At 43.6% G+C, this 20,382-nt stretch overlaps 2 protein-coding genes across 4 annotated transcripts in view; one reads left to right on the top strand and one right to left on the bottom strand.

Annotated features, from left to right (window-relative positions):
• The window catches only part of LOC110539068 (NLR family CARD domain-containing protein 3), a 1,005,455-nt gene that overhangs the window by 481,142 nt on the left and 503,931 nt on the right, over positions 1-20,382 (top strand). The window lies entirely within an intron of this gene.
• LOC110514653 (methyltransferase-like protein 22) overlaps positions 1,568-20,382 on the bottom strand; it is a 44,656-nt gene continuing 25,841 nt past the window's right edge. For 2 of the 3 annotated variants that reach the window (XM_036939611.1, XM_036939610.1), the window contains exons 10-12: positions 10,145-10,247; positions 7,392-7,560; positions 1,569-2,429 (exon numbers count right to left, since the gene is read on the bottom strand). In XM_036939611.1, the coding sequence (XP_036795506.1) occupies positions 2,397-2,429; positions 7,392-7,560; positions 10,145-10,247 (305 nt within the window). In that variant the 3' untranslated portion in view covers positions 1,569-2,396. Of the gene's footprint in view, positions 2,430-7,391; positions 7,561-10,144; positions 10,248-20,382 lie in introns of all 3 variants that reach the window. The other variant, XM_036939612.1, reaches the window with a different exon arrangement.

The raw sequence follows: 20,382 nt of genomic DNA, 5'->3' as shown, positions 1-20,382 counted from the left end.
AATGGTTCACCTGATATGGATAAAAATACACTCAAATTAAAGCTGACAGTCTGACCTTTAACCTTGTAGTCCTTGTATCATTTCAAATCCCAAAGTGTTGGGAGTACAGAGACACAACAACAACAACAAAACGTGTCACTGTCCCAATACTTTTGGAGCGTACTGTGTATATTGACGGATAACACGTATGACTGAGGAGCTTAATTAAACTGTCTTACCGGATCAGAACCCCAAACACAAGCTTGTTATCCTCCACTGTGTGTAAAGAATGTCATTTTAAACCTGAAAACACAGTTAAAACTATCATTCTGATCTCATAGATGGTCAGTCGTAGCTCCGTCCGTGAATTTGTGAGTGGTTCCAATTCCTCAGCTGTTGACATAAAAAAGAGGCCGGGTGGAGGCTTGGTTGTGGTTTCAATCCCAGAATGCACCTTTAAGACGGTATGAATCAAAGTTCACAAATTCTAATAAAGACATTTTTCTGTTGTTTAAATAAATCAATAACTTGTATTTTATTTAGTCATTTTGAATCAAAAGATGAGTGTATAATTGTGAAATAAACAGTGCCGTGGTCTTGTATCAATATACACACATCATTAACACTATATGTCTGCTTATAAAGCTGTTATGAACATTATTAGGTAGTTTATTTTATTAAATATATGAACTTAGAAATACTGATTGATAAACAGTTTATTTACTCAATTGTTAACAAGCTATTTAATAATGTCTTATAAGTTATAAACAGACATTAAGGTAGTGTTCCATAGGACTCGGGTCCCTACATAGTGCACTATTTTAGACCAGGGTCCATAGGGCTCTAGACCAGGGTCCATAGGGCTCTAGACCAGGGTCCACAGGGCTCTAGACCAGGGTCCATAGGGCTCTGGTCCAGGGTCCATAGGGCTCTGGTCCAGGGTCCATAGGGCTCTAGACCAGGGTCCATAGGGCTCTAGACCAGGGTCCATAGGGCTCTAGACCAGGGTCCACAGGGCTCTAGACCAGGGTCCATTGGACTCTAGACCAGGGTCCATTGGACTCTAGACCAGGGTCCACAGGGCTCTAGACCAGGGTCCACGGGGCTCTAGACCAGGGTCCACGGGGCTCTAGACCAGGGTCCATAGGGCTCTAGACCAGGGTCCATAGGGCTCTAGACCAGGGTCCACAGGGCTCTAGACCAGGGTCCATAGGGCTCTGGTCCAGGGTCCACAGGGCTCTAGACCAGGGTCCATAGGGCTCTAGACCAGGGTCCATAGGGCTCTAGACCAGTGTCCATAGGGCTCTAGACCAGGGTCCATAGGACTCTAGACCAGGGTCCATAGGGCTCTAGACCAGGGTCCACAGGGCTCTAGACCAGGGTCCACAGGGCTCTAGACCAGGGTCCATTGGACTCTAGACCAGGGTCCACAGGGCTCTGTTCCAGGGTCCACAGGGCTCTGGTCCAGGGTCCACAGGGCTCTAGACCAGGGTCCATAGGGCTCTAGACCAGGGTCCATAGGGCTCTAGACCAGGGTCCATAGGGCTCTGGTCCAGGGTCCATAGGGCTCTAGACCAGGGTCCATAGGGCTCTAGACCAGGGTCCATAGGGCTCTGGTCCAGGGTCCATAGGGCTCTAGACCAGGGTCCATAGGGCTCTAGACCAGGGTCCATAGGGCTCTAGACCAGGGTATATAGGGCTCTAGACCAGGGTCCACAGGGCTCTAGACCAGGGTCCATAGGGCTCTGGTCTAAAGTAGTGCACTATATTGAGGATAGGATACCATTTGGGATGCATCCCAGGTCAGTGTTTTACCTGATCACTCATCATTTACATCGGAACAAAACATTCAGAGGCTATGGGGCTGTCCCATTTCACCGGTTCACATCAATCTAACAGCAAGTAAATGAGAATATAGTGAATATATATATATATATATATATATCACAACCCCTGATCTGAGCTTAAAAACATCTTATTTAACAAGTGAGTTCATTTACAGAGATCATTCCTAGTGTCTTTGTTCAGTGCTGTCCAGCTGCCCTGATTGAAATGACTGCTACAAGTTCACTAAATAATCTATATGTTTTATCAATACCTTCTCAACACTGACCACAAGAGGCTCCGAAAACACCAGGAGCAGGTCTAGGAGCAGGTCTAGGAGCAGGTCAAGGAGCAGGTCTAGGAGCAGGTCAAGGAGCAGGTCAAGGAGCAGGTCTAGGAGCAGGTCTAGGAGCAGGTCTAGGAGCAGGTCTAGGAGCAGGTCTAGGAGCAGGTCAAAGGAGCAGGTCTAGGAGCAGGTCAAGGAGCAGGTCAAGGAGCAGGTCTAAGGAGCAGGTCTAAGGAGCAGGTCTAAGGAGCAGGTCTAAGGAGCAGGTCTAGGAGCAGGTCTAGGAGCAGGTCAGCTCCTCAGAGGGTTAGACAGGCACCGCTGTCACTTTCCACAACTCCTGAAAAAGAGAAAGTCTAACATTGGAATTGGAGTTGATGACAACGCAATATATAAAAGACTGTAAATACCCAACTTGAAGCAACCACATATTTAGCCCTGGAGCACGTTCTGATTGGCCAGTGAGGGAGTCATGCCTCAACACACCTACAACACGTTCCGATTGGCCAGTGAGGGGGTCATGCCTCAACACACCTACAACACGTTCTGATTGGCCAGTGAAGGGGTCATGCCTCAACACACCTACAACACGTTCTGATTGGCCAGTGAGGGGGTCATGCCTCAACACACCTACAACACACCTACAACAGGATATAGTACTAGAAACATACTGTTGGATAGGGGTTTAGGATACAGTACTAGAAACATACTGTTGGGTTTAGGATATAGTACTAGAAACATTATTTTGGGTTTAGGATATAGTACTAGAAACATACTGTTGGGTTTAGGATATAGTACTAGAAACATACTGTTGGGTTTAGGATATAGTACTAGAAACATACTGTTGGGTGTAGGATGTAGTACTAGAAACATACTGTTGGGTTTAGGATATAGTACTAGAAACATACTGTTGGGTTTAGGATATAGTACTAGAAACATACTGTTGGGTTTAGGATACAGTACTAGAAACATTCTTTTGGGTTTAGGATATAGTACTAGAAACATACTGTTGGGTTTAGGATATAGTACTAGAAACATACTGTTGGGTTTAGGATATAGTACTAGAAACATACTGTTGGGTGTAGGATGTAGTACTAGAAACATACTGTTGGGTTTAGGATATAGTACTAGAAACATACTGTTGGGTTTAGGATATAGTACTAGAAACATACTGTTGGATAGGGGTTTAGGATATAGTACTAGAAACATACTGTTGGATAGGGGTTTAGGATATAGTACTAGAAACATTCTGTTTGATAGGGGTTTAGGATACAGTACTAGAAACATACTGTTGGATAGGGGTTTAGGATACAGTACTAGAAACATACTTTTGGATAGGGGTTTAGGATTTAGTACTATAAACATTCTGTTGGGTTTAGGATATAGTACTAGAAACATACTGTTGGATAGGGGTTTAGGATTTAGTACTATAAACATTCTGTTGGGTTTAGGATATAGTACTAGAAACATACTGTTGGATAGGGGTTTAGGATACAGTACTAGAAACATACTTTTGGATAGGGGTTTAGGATACAGTACTAGAAACATACTGTTGGATAGGGGTTTAGGATTTAGTACTATAAACATTCTGTTGGGTTTAGGATATAGTACTAGAAACATTCTGTTGGATAGGGGTTTAGGATATAGTACTAGAAACATACTTTTGGATAGGGGTTTAGGATACAGTACTAGAAACATACTGTTGGATAGGGGTTTAGGATTTAGTACTATAAACATTCTGTTGGGTTTAGGATATAGTACTAGAAACATTCTGTTGGATAGGGGTTTAGGATACAGTACTAGAAACATACTTTTGGATAGGGGTTTAGGATACAGTACTAGAAACATACTGTTGGATAGGGGTTTAGGATTTAGTACTATAAACATTCTGTTGGGTTTAGGATATAGTACTAGAAACATTCTGTTGGATAGGGGTTTAGGATATAGTACTAGAAACATACTGTTGGATAGGGGTTTAGGATACAGTACTAGAAACATACTTTTGGATAGGGGTTTAGGATACAGTACTAGAAACATACTGTTGGATAGGGGTTTAGGATATAGTACTAGAAACATACTGTTGGATTTAGGATATAGTACTAGAAACATACTGTTGGATTTAGGATATAGTACTAGAAACATACTGTTGGATAGGAGTTTAGGATATAGTACTAGAAACATACTGTTGGATAGGGGTTTAGGATATAGTACTAGAAACATACTGTTGGGTTTAGGATATAGTACTAGAAACATACTGTTGGATAGGGGTTTAGGATATAGTACTAGAAACATACTGTTGGATAGGGGTTTAGGATATAGTACTAGAAACATACTGTTGGATAGGGGTTTAGGATATAGTACTAGAAACATACTGTTGGATAGGGGTTTAGGATATAGTACTAGAAACATACTGTTGGATAGGGGTTTAGGATATAGTACTAGAAACATACTGTTGGGTTTAGGATATAGTACTAGAAACATACTGTTGGATAGGGGTTTAGGATATAGTACTAGAAACATACTGTTGGGTTTAGGATATAGTACTAGAAACATACTGTTGGGTTTAGGATATAGTACTAGAAACATACTGTTGGGTTTAGGATACAGTACTAGAAACATACTGTTGGATAGGGGTTTAGGATATAGTACTAGAAACATACTGTTGGGTTTAGGATACAGTACTAGAAACATACTGTTGGGTTTAGGATATAGTACTAGAAACATACTGTTGGGTTTAGGATACAGTACTAGAAACATACTGTTGGATAGGGGTTTAGGATATAGTACTAGAAACATACTGTTGGGTTTAGGATATAGTACTAGAAACATACTGTTGGATAGGGGTTTAGGATATAGTACTAGAAAAATACTGTTGGGTTTAGGATATAGTACTAGAAACATACTGTTGGATAGGGGTTTGGATATAGTACTATAAACATACTGTTGGGTTTAGGATATAGTACTAGAAACATACTGTTGGGTTTAGGATATAGTACTAGAAACATACTGTTGGATAGGGGTTTAGGATATAGTACTAGAAACATACTGTTGGGTTTAGGATATAGTACTAGAAACATACTGTTGGATTTAGGATATAGTACTAGAAACATACTGTTGGGTTTAGGATATAGTACTAGAAACATACTGTTGGATAGGGGATTAGGATATAGTACTAGAAACATACTGTTGGATAGGGGTTTAGGATATAGTACTAGAAACATACTGTTGGATAGGGGTTTAGGATATAGTACTAGAAACATACTGTTGGGTTTAGGATATAGTACTAGAAACATACTGTTGGATAGGGGTTTAGGATATAGTACTAGAAACATACTGTTGGATAGGGGTTTAGGATATAGTACTAGAAACATACTGTTGGATAGGGGTTTAGGATATAGTACTAGAAACATACTGTTGGATAGGGGTTTAGGATATAGTACTAGAAACATACTGTTGGATAGGGGTTTAGGATATAGTACTAGAAACATTCTGTTGGGTTTAGGATATAGTACTAGAAACATACTGTTGGATAGGGGTTTAGGATATAGTACTAGAAACATACTGTTGGGTTTAGGATATAGTACTAGAAACATACTGTTGGATAGGGGTTTAGGATATAGTACTAGAAACATACTGTTGGATAGGGGTTTAGGATATAGTACTATAAACATACTGTTGGGTTTAGGATATAGTACTAGAAACATACTGTTGGATAGGGGTTTAGGATATAGTACTAGAAACATACTGTTGGGTTTAGGATATAGTACTAGAAACATACTGTTGATAGGGGTTTAGGATATAGTACTAGAAACATACTGTTGGGTTTAGGATATAGTACTAGAAACATACTGTTGGGTTTAGGATATAGTACTAGAAACATACTGTTGGGTTTAGGATATAGTACTAGAAACATACTGTTGGGTTTAGGATATAGTACTAGAAACATACTGTTGGGTTTAGGATACAGTACTAGAAACATACTGTTGGATAGGGGTTTAGGATATAGTACTAGAAACATACTGTTGGGTTTAGGATACAGTACTAGAAACATACTGTTGGGTTTAGGATATAGTACTAGAAACATACTGTTGGGTTTAGGATACAGTATTAGAAACATACTGTTGGATAGGGGTTTAGGATATAGTACTAGAAACATACTGTTGGGTTTAGGATATAGTACTAGAAACATACTGTTGGATAGGGGTTTAGGATATAGTACTAGAAAAATACTGTTGGGTTTAGGATATAGTACTAGAAACATACTGTTGGATAGGGGTTTGGATATAGTACTATAAACATACTGTTGGGTTTAGGATATAGTACTAGAAACATACTGTTGGGTTTAGGATATAGTACTAGAAACATACTGTTGGATAGGGGTTTAGGATATAGTACTAGAAACATACTGTTGGGTTTAGGATATAGTACTAGAAACATACTGTTGGATTTAGGATATAGTACTAGAAACATACTGTTGGATAGGGGTTTAGGATATAGTACTAGAAACATACTGTTGGATAGGGGTTTAGGATATAGTACTAGAAACATACTGTTGGATAGGGGTTTAGGATATAGTACTAGAAACATACTGTTGGATAGGGGTTTAGGATATAGTACTAGAAACATACTGTTGGGTTTAGGATATAGTACTAGAAACATACTGTTGGGTTTAGGATACAGTATTAGAAACATACTGTTGGATAGGGGTTTAGGATATAGTACTAGAAACATACTGTTGGGTTTAGGATATAGTACTAGAAACATACTGTTGGATAGGGGTTTAGGATATAGTACTAGAAAAATACTGTTGGGTTTAGGATATAGTACTAGAAACATACTGTTGGATAGGGGTTTGGATATAGTACTATAAACATACTGTTGGGTTTAGGATATAGTACTAGAAACATACTGTTGGGTTTAGGATATAGTACTAGAAACATACTGTTGGATAGGGGTTTAGGATATAGTACTAGAAACATACTGTTGGGTTTAGGATATAGTACTAGAAACATACTGTTGGATTTAGGATATAGTACTAGAAACATACTGTTGGATAGGGGTTTAGGATATAGTACTAGAAACATACTGTTGGATAGGGGTTTAGGATATAGTACTAGAAACATACTGTTGGATAGGGGTTTAGGATATAGTACTAGAAACATACTGTTGGATAGGGGTTTAGGATATAGTACTAGAAACATACTGTTGGATAGGGGTTTAGGATATAGTACTAGAAACATTCTGTTGGATAGAGGTTTTCTAGGTTCAGTAAAGTGTGTATATGAAACTGTCTGTCTCTCACCAGTTGCTCTATGCGCTCATACAGCAGACACTGTGGGAAAGAGGGTGTGACCTGCTCCACTGTGAAGCATGTCCGTCCGTCCCTCAGCTCCTGCATCTCACACAGACAGTGGCGGAAATGGTCGTAGGCCTCACAGGATATGTCCATGTGTCTCAGAGTGAAGTTCAGCCTGGGGAACGAACACGCACACACGCACACACAAACAAAGACTGTAATTACAAGATGTGGCACATGAGCTGGATTTATTTTTTACATTTAGCATAAATCTATATATACAAGAACCTGATGGTCACTCTAACAGAGCTCCAGAGTTCCTCTGTGGAGATGGGAGAAACTTCCAGAAGGACAACCATCTCTGCAGCACTCCAGGCCTTTATGGTCAGACAGAAGCCACTCCTCAGGAAAAGGCACATGACACCCCGCTAGGAGTTTGTCAAGAGGCACCTAAAGACTCTCAGACCATGAGAAACAAGATTCTCTGGTCTGATGAAGCCAAGATTGAACTCTTTGGCCTGAATGACAAGCATCACGTCTGGAGGAAACCTGGCATCATCCCTACAGTGAAGCATGGTGGTGGCAACATCCTGATGTGCCAATGTTTTTCAGCAGCAGGGATTGGGAGACTAGTCAGGATCGAGGGAAAGATGAACGGAGCAAAGTACAGAGAGATCCTTGATGAAAACCTGAGTGTTCAGAACCTCAGACTGGGGCGATGGTCCAACAGGACAACGACCCTAAGAACACAGCCAAGACAACGCAGTAGTGGCTTCGGGAAAAGTCTCTGAATGTCCGTGAGTGGCCCAGCCAGAATAGACAGGTATGTAGTACAGGTAGGTTACCTCTTCTCTATAGACAGGTATGTAGTACAGGTATGTTACCTCTTCTCTATAGACAGGTACAGTGCCTTGCGAAAGTATTCAGCCCCCTTGAACTTTGAGACCTTTTGCCACATTTCAGGCTTCAAACATAAAGATATAAAACTGTATTTTTTGTGAAGAATCAACAACAAGTGGGACACAATCATGAAGTGGAACGACATTTATTGGATATTTCAAACTTTTTTGACAAATCAAAAACTGAAAAATTGGGCGTGCAAAATTATTCAGCCCCTTTACTTTCAGTGCAGCAAACTCTCTCCAGAAGTTCAGTGAGGATCTCTGAATGATCCAATGTTGACCTAAATGACTAATGATGATAAATACAATCCACCTGTGTGTAATCAAGTCTCCGTATAAATGCACCTGCACTGTGATAGTCTCAGAGGTCCGTTAAAAGCGCAGAGAGCATCATGAAGAACAAGGAACACACCAGGCAGGTCCGAGATACACTTGTGAAGAAGTTTAAAGCCGGATTTGGATACAAAAAGATTTCCCAAGCTTTAAACATCCCAAGGAGCACTGTGCAAGCGATAATATTGAAATGGAAGGAGTATCAGACCACTGCAAATCTACCAAGACCTGGCCGTCCCTCTAAACTTTCAGCTCATACAAGGAGAAGACTGATCAGAGATGCAGCCAAGAGGCCCATGATCACTCTGGATGAACTGCAGAGATCTACAGCTGAGGTGGGAGACTCTGTCCATAGGACAACAATCAGTCGTATATTGCACAAATCTGGCCTTTATGGAAGAGTGGCAAGAAGAAAGCCATTTCTTAAAGATATCCATAAAAAGTGTTGTTTAAAGTTTGCCACAAGCCACCTGGGAGACACACCAAACATGTGGAAGAAGGTGCTCTGGTCAGATGAAACCAAAATTGAACTTTTTGGCAACAATGTAAAACGTTATGTTTGGCGTAAAAGCAACACAGCTCATCACCCTGAACACACCATCCCCACTGTCAAACATGGTGGTGGCAGCATCATTGATGGGAAGATGGATGGAGCCAAATACAGGACCATTCTGGAAGAAAACCTGATGGAGTCTGCAAAAGACCTGAGACTGGGACGGAGATTTGTCTTCCAACAAGACAATGATCCAAAACATAAAGCAAAATCTACAATGGAATGGTTCAAAAATAAACATATCCAGGTGTTAGAATGGCCAAGTCAAAGTCCAGACCTGAATCCAATCGAGAATCTGTGGAAAGAACTGAAAACTGCTGTTCACAAATGCTCTCCATCCAACCTCACTGAGCTCGAGCTGTTTTGCAAGGAGGAATGGGAAAAAATGTCAGTCTCTCGATGTGCAAAACTGATAGAGACATACCCCAAGCGACTTACAGCTGTAATCGCAGCAAAAGGTGGCGCTACAAAGTATTAACTTTTTTAACAGTTTTAACAGTTTGTGATTTGTTAAAAAAGTTTGAAATATCCAATAAATGTCGTTCCACTTCATGATCGTGTCCCACATGTTGTTGATTCTTCACAAAAAATACAGTTTTATATCTTTATGTTTGAAGCCTGAAATGTGGCAAAAGGTCGCAAAGTTCAAGGGGGGCGAATACTTTCGCAAGGCACTGTATGTAGTACAGGTATGTTACCTCTTCTCTATAGACAGGTATGTAGTACAGGTATGTTACCTCTTCTCTATAGACAGGTATGTAGTACAGGTATGTTACCTCTTCTCTATAGACAGGTATGTAGTACAGGTAGGTTACCTCTTCTCTATAGACAGGTATGTAGTACAGGTAGGTTACCTCTTCTCTATAGACAGGTATGTAGTACAGGTAGGTTACCTCTTCTCTATAGACAGGTATGTAGTACAGGTAGGTTACCTCTTCTCTATAGACAGGTATGTAGCACAGGTAGGTTACCTCTTCTCTATAGACAAGTATGTAGTACAGGGGAGACGGAGGTTGTTACAGATTCTGTACAGAGTTCGGAACAGCGCATCTGTTAGGTCGTCATCGTAGCACACTGGAACAAATGTCAAATAAATACAGTTTATTAACATTCCACAGAGATCATTAACATTCCACAGAGATCTTGAACATTCCACAGAGATCATTGACATTCCACAGAGATCATTAACATTCCACAGAGATCATTAACGTTCCACAGAGATCATTAACATTCCACAGAGATCATTGACATTCCACAGAGATCATTGACATTCCACAGAGATCATGCTCTGAGTGAATTAGCAGGGAGATCATTAACAATCCACCAGATAACATTTGTTACCATAAAAATAACACCTGATCCTACTGGTTAAACACCTGATCCTACCGGTTAAACACCTGATCCTACCGGTTAAACACCTGATCCTACCGGTCAAACACCTGATCCCACCGGTTAAACACCTGATCCCACCGGTTAAACACCTGATCCCAACGGTTAAACACCTGATCCCACCGGTTAAACACCTGATCCCACCGGTTAAACACCTGATCCCACCGGTTAAACACCTGATCCCACCGGTTAAACACCTGATCCCACCGGTTCAACACCTGATCCCACCGGTTAAACACCTGATCCCACCGGTTAAACACCTGATCCTACCGGTTAAACACCTGATCCTACCGGTTAAACACATGATCATACCGGTTAAACACCTGATCCTACCGGTTAAACACCTGATCCCACCGGTTAAACACCTGATCCTACCGGTTAAACACCTGATCCTACAGGTTAAACACCTGATCCCTGATCCTACCGGTTAAACACCTGATCCTACCGGTTAACACCTGATCCTACAGGTTACCACCTGATCCTACCGGTTAAACACCTGATCCTACAGGTTAACACCTGATCCTACCGGTTAAACACCTGATCCTACCGGTTAAACACCTGATCCTACCGGTTAAACACCTGATTCTACCAGTTAAACACCTGATCCTACCGGTTAAACACCTGATCCCACCGGTTAAACACCTGATCCTACCGGTTAAACACCTGATCCCACCGGTTAAACACCTGATCCTACAGGTTAAACACCTGATCCCTGATCCTACCGGTTAAACACCTGATCCTACAGGTTAAACACATGATCATACCGGTTAAACACCTGATCCTACCGGTTAAACACCTGATCCCACCGGTTAAACACCTGATCCTACCGGTTAAACACCTGATCCTACAGGTTAAACACCTGATCCCTGATCCTACCGGTTAAACACCTGATCCTACCGGTTAACACCTGATCCTACAGGTTACCACCTGATCCTACCGGTTAAACACCTGATCCTACAGGTTAACACCTGATCCTACCGGTTAAACACCTGATCCTACAGGTTAAACACCTGATCCCTGATCCTACAGGTTAAACACCTGATCCTACCGGTTAAACACCTGATCCCACCGGTTAAACACCTGATCCTACCGGTTAAACACCTGATCCTACCGGTTAAACACCTGATCCCACCGGTTAAACAACTGATTCTACCGGTTAAACACCTGATCCTACCGGTTAAACGCCTGATCCTACCGGTAAACACCTGATCCTACCGGTAAACACCTGATCCTACCGGTTAAACACCTGATCCTTCCAGATAAACACCTGATCCTTCCAGATAAACACCTGATCCTACCGGTTAACACTTGATCCTACAGGTTAACACCTGATCCTACAGGTTAACACCTGATCCTACCGGATAAACACCTGATCCCACCGGTTAAACACCTGATCCTACCGGTTAAACACCTGATCCTACAGGTTAAACACCTGATCCCACCGGTTAAACACCTGATCCTACAGGTTAAACACCTGATCCTACAGGTTAAACACCTGATCCTACAGGTAAACTCCTGATCCTACAGGTTAAACACCTGATCCTACAGGTTAACACCTGATCCCACCGGTTAAACACCTGATCCTACAGGTTAAACACCTGATCCTACAGGTTAAACACCTGATCCTACAGGTTAAACACCTGATCCCACCGGTTAAACACCTGATCCTACCGGTTAAACACCTGATCCTACAGGTTAAACACCAGATCCTACCGGTTAAAAACTTGATCCTACAGGTTAACACCTGATCCTACCGGTTAAACACCTGATCCTACCGGTTAAACACCTGATCCCACCGGTTAAAAACCTGATCCTACCGGTTAAACACCTGATCCCACCGGTTAAACACCCGATCCCACCGGTTAAACACCTGATTCTACCGGTTAAACACCTGATCCTACCGGTTAAACACCTGATCCTACCGGTTAAACACCTGATCCTACCGGTTAAACACCTGATCCTACAGGTTAACACCTGATCCTACCGGTTAAACACCTGATCCTACCGGTTAAACACCTGATCCTACCGGTTAAACACCTGATCCTACCAGTTAAACACCTGATCCTACCGGTTAAACACCTGATCCCACCGGTTAAACACCTGATCCTACCGGTTAAACACCTGATCCCACCGGTTAAACACCTGATCCTACAGGTTAAACACCTGATCCCTGATCCTACCGGTTAAACACCTGATCCTACAGGTTAAACACATGATCATACCGGTTAAACACCTGATCCTACCGGTTAAACACCTGATCCCACCGGTTAAACACCTGATCCTACCGGTTAAACACCTGATCCTACAGGTTAAACACCTGATCCCTGATCCTACCGGTTAAACACCTGATCCTACCGGTTAACACCTGATCCTACAGGTTACCACCTGATCCTACCGGTTAAACACCTGATCCTACAGGTTAACACCTGATCCTACCGGTTAAACACCTGATCCTACAGGTTAAACACCTGATCCCTGATCCTACAGGTTAAACACCTGATCCTACCGGTTAAACACCTGATCCCACCGGTTAAACACCTGATCCTACCGGTTAAACACCTGATCCTACCGGTTAAACACCTGATCCCACCGGTTAAACAACTGATTCTACCGGTTAAACACCTGATCCTACCGGTTAAACGCCTGATCCTACCGGTAAACACCTGATCCTACCGGTAAACACCTGATCCTACCGGTTAAACACCTGATCCTTCCAGATAAACACCTGATCCTTCCAGATAAACACCTGATCCTACCGGTTAACACTTGATCCTACAGGTTAACACCTGATCCTACAGGTTAACACCTGATCCTACCGGATAAACACCTGATCCCACCGGTTAAACACCTGATCCTACCGGTTAAACACCTGATCCTACAGGTTAAACACCTGATCCCACCGGTTAAACACCTGATCCTACAGGTTAAACACCTGATCCTACAGGTTAAACACCTGATCCTACAGGTAAACTCCTGATCCTACAGGTTAAACACCTGATCCTACAGGTTAACACCTGATCCCACCGGTTAAACACCTGATCCTACAGGTTAAACACCTGATCCTACAGGTTAAACACCTGATCCCACCGGTTAAACACCTGATCCTACCGGTTAAACACCTGATCCTACAGGTTAAACACCAGATCCTACCGGTTAAAAACTTGATCCTACAGGTTAACACCTGATCCTACCGGTTAAACACCTGATCCTACCGGTTAAACACCTGATCCCACCGGTTAAAAACCTGATCCTACCGGTTAAACACCTGATCCCACCGGTTAAACACCCGATCCCACCGGTTAAACACCTGATTCTACCGGTTAAACACCTGATCCTACCGGTTAAACACCTGATCCTACCGGTTAAACACTTGATCCTACCGGTTAAACACCTGATCCTACAGGTTAAACACCTGATCCTACCGGTTAAACACCTGATCCTACCGGTTAAACACCTGATCCCACCGGTTAAACACCTGATCCCACCGGTTAAACACCTGATCCTACAGGTTAAACACCTGATCCTACAGGTAAACTCCTGATCCTACAGGTTAACACCTGATCCTACAGGTAAACTCCTGATCCTACAGGTTAAACACCTGATCCTACAATTTAACACCTGATCCCACCGGTTAAACACCTGATCCTACAGGTTAAACACCTGATCCTACAGGTTAAACACCTGATCCTACAGGTTAAACACCTGATCCCACCGGTTAAACACCTGATCCTACCGGTTAAACACCTGATCCTACAGGTTAAACACCTGATCCTACAGGTTAAACACCTGATCCCACCGGTTAAACATCTGATTTCAAATTCTCTCTTTCTTTCTCTCTCTCGGAGGACCTGAGCCCTAGGACCATGCCCCAGGACTACCTGACATGATGACTCCTTGCTGTCCCCAGTCCACCTGGCCGTGCTGCTACTCCAGTTTCAACTGTTCTGCCTTATTATTATTCGACCATGTTGGTCATTTATGAACATTTGAACATCTTAGCCATGTTCTGTTATAATCTCCACCCGGCACAGCCAGAAGAGGACTGGCCACCCCACATAGCCTGGTTCCTCTCTAGGTTTCTTCCTAGGTTTTGGCCTTTCATGGGAGTTTTTCCTAGCCACCGTGATTCTACACCTGCATTGCTTGCTGTTTGGGGTTTTAGGCTGGGTTTCTGTAGAGCACTTTGAGATATCAGCTGATGTACGAAGAGCTATATAAATAAATTTTATTTGATTTGATCCTACCGGATAAACAACTGATCCTACCGGTTAAACACCTGATCCCACCGGTTAAACACCTGATCCTACAGGTTAAACACCTGATCCTACAGGTAAACTCCTGATCCTACAGGTTAACACCTGATTCTTCCAGATAAACACCTGATCCTACCGGTTAAACACCTGATCCTACCGGTTAAACACCTGATCCTACCGGTTAAACACTTGATCCTACCGGTTAAACACCTGATCCTACCGGTTAAACACCTGATCCCACCGGTTAAACACCTGATCCCACCGGTTAAACACCTGATCCCACCGATTAAACACCTGATCCCACCGATTAAACACCTGATCCTACCGGTTAAACACCTGATCCCACCGGTTAAACACCTGATCCTACCGGTTAAACACCTGATCCCACCGGTTAAACACCTGATCCCACCGGTTAAACAACTGATCCTACCGGTTAAACACCTGATCCTACCGGTTAAACACCTGATCCTACAGGTTAAACACCTGATCCCACCGGTTAAACACCTGATCCCACCGGTTAAACACCTGATCCCACCGGTTAAACACCTGATCCTACTGGTTAAACACCTGATCCTACAGGTTAAACACCTGATCCCACCGATTAAACATCTGATTTCTAATTCTCTCTTTCTTTCTCTCTCTCGGAGGACCTGAGCCCTAGGACCATGCCCCAGGACTACCTGACATGATGACTCCTTGCTGTCCCCAGTCCACCTGGCCGTGCTGCTACTCCAGTTTCAACTGTTCTGCCTTATTATTATTCGACCATGTTGGTCATTTATGAACATTTGAACATCTTGGCCATGTTCTGTTATAATCTCCACCCGGCACAGCCAGAAGAGGACTGGCCACCCCACATAGCCTGGTTCCTCTCTAGGTTTCTTCCTAGGTTTTGGCCTTTCTAGGGAGTTTTTCCTAGCCACCGTGATTCTACACCTGCATTGCTTGCTGTTTGGGGTTTTAGGCTGGGTTTCTGTACAGCACTTTGAGATATCAGCTGATGTACGAAGAGCTATATAAATAAATTTGATTTGATTTGATCCTACCGGATAAACACCTGATCCTACCGGTTAAACACCTGATCCCACCGGTTAAACACCTGATCCTACAGGTTAAACACCTGATCCTACAGGTAAACTCCTGATCCTACAGGTTAACACCTGATCCTTCCAGATAAACACCTGATCCTACCGGTTAAACACCTGATCCTACCGGTTAAACACCTGATCCTACCGGTTAAACACTTGATCCTACCGGTTAAACACCTGATCCCACCGGTTAAACACCTGATCCCACCGGTTAAACACCTGATCCTACCGGTTAAACACCTGATCCCACCGGTTAAACACCTGATCCTACCGGTTAAACACCTGATCCTACCGGTTAAACACCTGATCCCACCGGTTAAACACCTGATCCCACCGGTTAAAAACCTGATCCTACCGGTTAAACACCTGATCCTACCGGTTAAACACCTGATCCCACCGGTAAAAACCTGATCCTACCGGTTAAACACCTGATCCTTCGAGATAAACACCTGATCCTTCCAAATAAACACCTGATCCTACCGGTTAAACACCTGATCCTACCGGTTAAACACCTGATCCTACCGGTTAAACACCTGATCCTACAGGTTAAACACCTGATCCCACCGGTTAAACACCTGATCCTACAGGTTAAACACCTGATCCTACAGGTTAAACACCTGATCCCACCGGTTAAACACCTGATCCTACAGGTTAAACACCTGATCCTACAGGTTAAACACCTGATCCCACCGGTTAAACACCTGATCCCACCGGTTAAACACCTGATCCCACCGGTTAAACACCTGATCCTACAGGTTAACACCTGATCCTACCGGTTAAACACCTGATCCTACAGGTTAACACCTGATCCTACCGGTTAACACCTGATCCTACCGGTTAAACACCTGATGTCTACCGGTTAAACACCTGATCCTACAGGTTAAACACCTGATCCTACAGTTTAACACCTGATCCTACCGGTTAAACACCTGATCCTACCGGTTAAACACCTGATCCTATCGGTTAAACACCTGATCCTACAGGTTAACACCTGATCCTACCGGTTAAACACCTGATCCCACCGGTTAAACACCTGATCCTACAGGTTAAACATCTGATCCTACAGGTTAAACACCTGATCCTACCGGTTAAACACCTGATCCCAACGGTTAAACACCTGATCCTACCGGTTAAACACCTGATCCCACCGGTTAAACACCTGATCCCACCGGTTAAACACCTGATCCTACCGGTTAAACACCTGATCCTACAGGTTAAACACCTGATCCCACCGGTTAAACACCTGATCCCACCGGTTAAACACCTGATCCCACCGGTTAAACACCTGATCCTACAGGTTAACACCTGATCCTACCGGTTAAACACCTGATCCTACAGGTTAACACCTGATCCTACCGGTTAACACCTGATCCTACCGGTTAAACACCTGATCCTACCGGTTAAACACCTGATCCTACAGGTTAAACACCTGATCCTACAGTTTAACACCTGATCCTACCGGTTAAACACCTGATCCTACCGGTTAAACACCTGATCCTATCGGTTAAACACCTGATCCTACAGGTTAACACCTGATCCTACCGGTTAAACACCTGATCCCACCGGTTAAACACCTGATCCTACAGGTTAAACATCTGATCCTACAGGTTAAACACCTGATCCTACCGGTTAAACACCTGATCCCACCGGTTAAACACCTGATCCCACCGGTTAAACACCTGATCCCACCGGTTAAACACCTGATCCCACCGGTTAAACACCTGATCCTACAGGTTAACACCTGATCCTACCGGTTAAACACCTAATCCTACAGGTTAACACCTGATCCTACCGGTTAACACCTGATCCTACCGGTTAAACACCTGATCCTACCGGTTAAACACCTGATCCTACAGGTTAAACACCTGATCCTACAGTTTAACACCTGATCCTACCGGTTAAACACCTGATCCTACCGGTTAAACACCTGATCCTATCGGTTAAACACCTGATCCTACAGGTTAACACCTGATCCTACCGGTTAAACACCTGATCCTTCCAAATAAACACCTGATCCTACCGGTTAAACACCTGATCCTACCGGTTAAACACCTGATCCTACCGGTTAAACACCTGATCCTACAGGTTAAACACCTGATCCCACCGGTTAAACACCTGATCCTACAGGTTAAACACCTGATCCTACAGGTTAAACACCTGATCCTACAGGTTAAACACCTGATCCCACCGGTTAAACACCTGATCCCACCGGTTAAACACCTGATCCTACAGGTTAACACCTGATCCTACCGGTTAAACACCTGATCCTACAGGTTAACACCTGATCCTACCGGTTAACACCTGATCCTACCGGTTAAACACCTGATCCTACCGGTTAAACACCTGATCCTACAGGTTAAACACCTGATCCTACAGTTTAACACCTGATCCTATCGGTTAAACACCTGATCCTACAGGTTAACACCTGATCCTACCGGTTAAACACCTGATCCCACCGGTTAAACACCTGATCCCACCGGTTAAACACCTGATCCTACAGGTTAAACATCTGATCCTACAGGTTAAACACCTGATCCTACCGGTTAAACACCTGATCCCACCGGTTAAACACCTGATCCCACCGGTTAAACAACTGATCCTACCGGTTAAACACCTGATCCTACCGGTTAAACACCTGATCCTACCGGTTAAACACCTGATCCTACCGGTAAACACCTGATCCTACCGGTTAAACACCTGATCCTTCCAGATAAACACCTGATCCTTCCAGATAAACACCTGATCCTACCGGTTAAACACCTGATCCTACCGGTTAAACACCTGATCCTACAGGTTAAACACCTGATCCCACCGGTTAAACACCTGATCCTACAGGTTAAACACCTGATCCTACAGGTTAAACACCTGATCCTACAGGTTAAACACCTGATCCCACCGGTTAAACACCTGATCCCACCGGTTAAACACCTGATCCTACAGGTTAACACCTGATCCTACCGGTTAAACACCTGATCCTACAGGTTAACACCTGATCCTACCGGTTAACACCTGATCCTACCGGTTAACACCTGATCCTACCGGTTAAACACCTGATCCTACAGGTAAACTCCTGATCCTACAGGTTAACACCTGATCCTTCCAGATAAACACCTGATCCTACCGGTTAAACACCTGATCCTACCGGTTAAACACCTGATCCTACCGGTTAAACACTTGATCCTACCGGTTAAACACCTGATCCTACCGGTTAAACACCTGATCCCACCGGTTAAACACCTGATCCCACCGATTAAACACCTGATCCTACCGGTTAAACACCTGATCCCACCGGGAAACACCTGATCCTACCGGTTAAACACCTGATCCTACCGGTTAAACACCTGATCCCACCGGTTAAACACCTGATCCCACCGGTTAAACACCTGATCCCACCGGTTAAACACCTGATCCTACCGGTTAAACACCTGATCCTACCGGTTAAACACCTGATCCCACCGGTTAAACAACTGATCCTACCGGTTAAACACCTGATCCTACCGGTTAAACACCTGATCCCACCGGTTAAACACCTGATCCCACCGGTTAAACAACTGATCCTACCGGTTAAACACCTGATCCTACCGGTTAAACACCTGATCCTACCGGTTAAACACCTGATCCTACCGGTAAACACCTGATCCTACCGGTTAAACACCTGATCCTTCGAGATAAACACCTGATCCTTCCAGATAAACACCTGATCCTACCGGTTAAACACCTGATCCTACCGGTTAAACACCTGATCCTACAGGTTAAACACCTGATCCCACCGGTTAAACACCTGATCCTACAGGTTAAACACCTGATCCTACAGGTTAAACACCTGATCCCACCGGTTAAACACCTGATCCTACAGGTTAACACCTGATCCTACCGGTTAAACACCTGATCCTACAGGTTAACACCTGATCCTACCGGTTAAACACCTGATCCTACCGGTTAAACACCTGATCCTACCGGTTAAACACCTGATCCTACAGGTTAAACACCTGATCCTACAGTTTAACACCTGATCCTACCGGTTAAACACCTGATCCTACCGGTTAAACACCTGATCCTACCGGTTAAACACCTGATCCCACCGGTTAAACACCTGATCCTACAGGTTAAACATCTGATCCTACAAGTTAAACACCTGATCCTACCGGTTAAACACCTGATCCCACCGGTTAAACACCTGATCCCACCGGTTAAACAACTGATCCTACCGGTTAAACACCTGATCCTACCGGTTAAACACCTGATCCTACCGGTTAAACACCTGATCCTACCGGTAAACACCTGATCCTACCGGTTAAACACCTGATCCTTCGAGATAAACACCTGATCCTTCCAGATAAACACCTGATCCTACCGGTTAAACACCTGATCCTACCGGTTAAACACCTGATCCTACAGGTTAAACACCTGATCCCACCGGTTAAACACCTGATCCCACCGGTTAAACACCTGATCCTACAGGTTAACACCTGATCCTAC

The sequence above is a fragment of the Oncorhynchus mykiss genome, chromosome 12, assembly GCF_013265735.2.
Source record: "Oncorhynchus mykiss isolate Arlee chromosome 12, USDA_OmykA_1.1, whole genome shotgun sequence".
In the NCBI taxonomy this organism is placed as follows: domain Eukaryota; kingdom Metazoa; phylum Chordata; class Actinopteri; order Salmoniformes; family Salmonidae; genus Oncorhynchus; species Oncorhynchus mykiss.
Note: the sequence above shows the minus strand (reverse complement) of the source record. Positions and strands in the feature narration are given on the sequence as shown.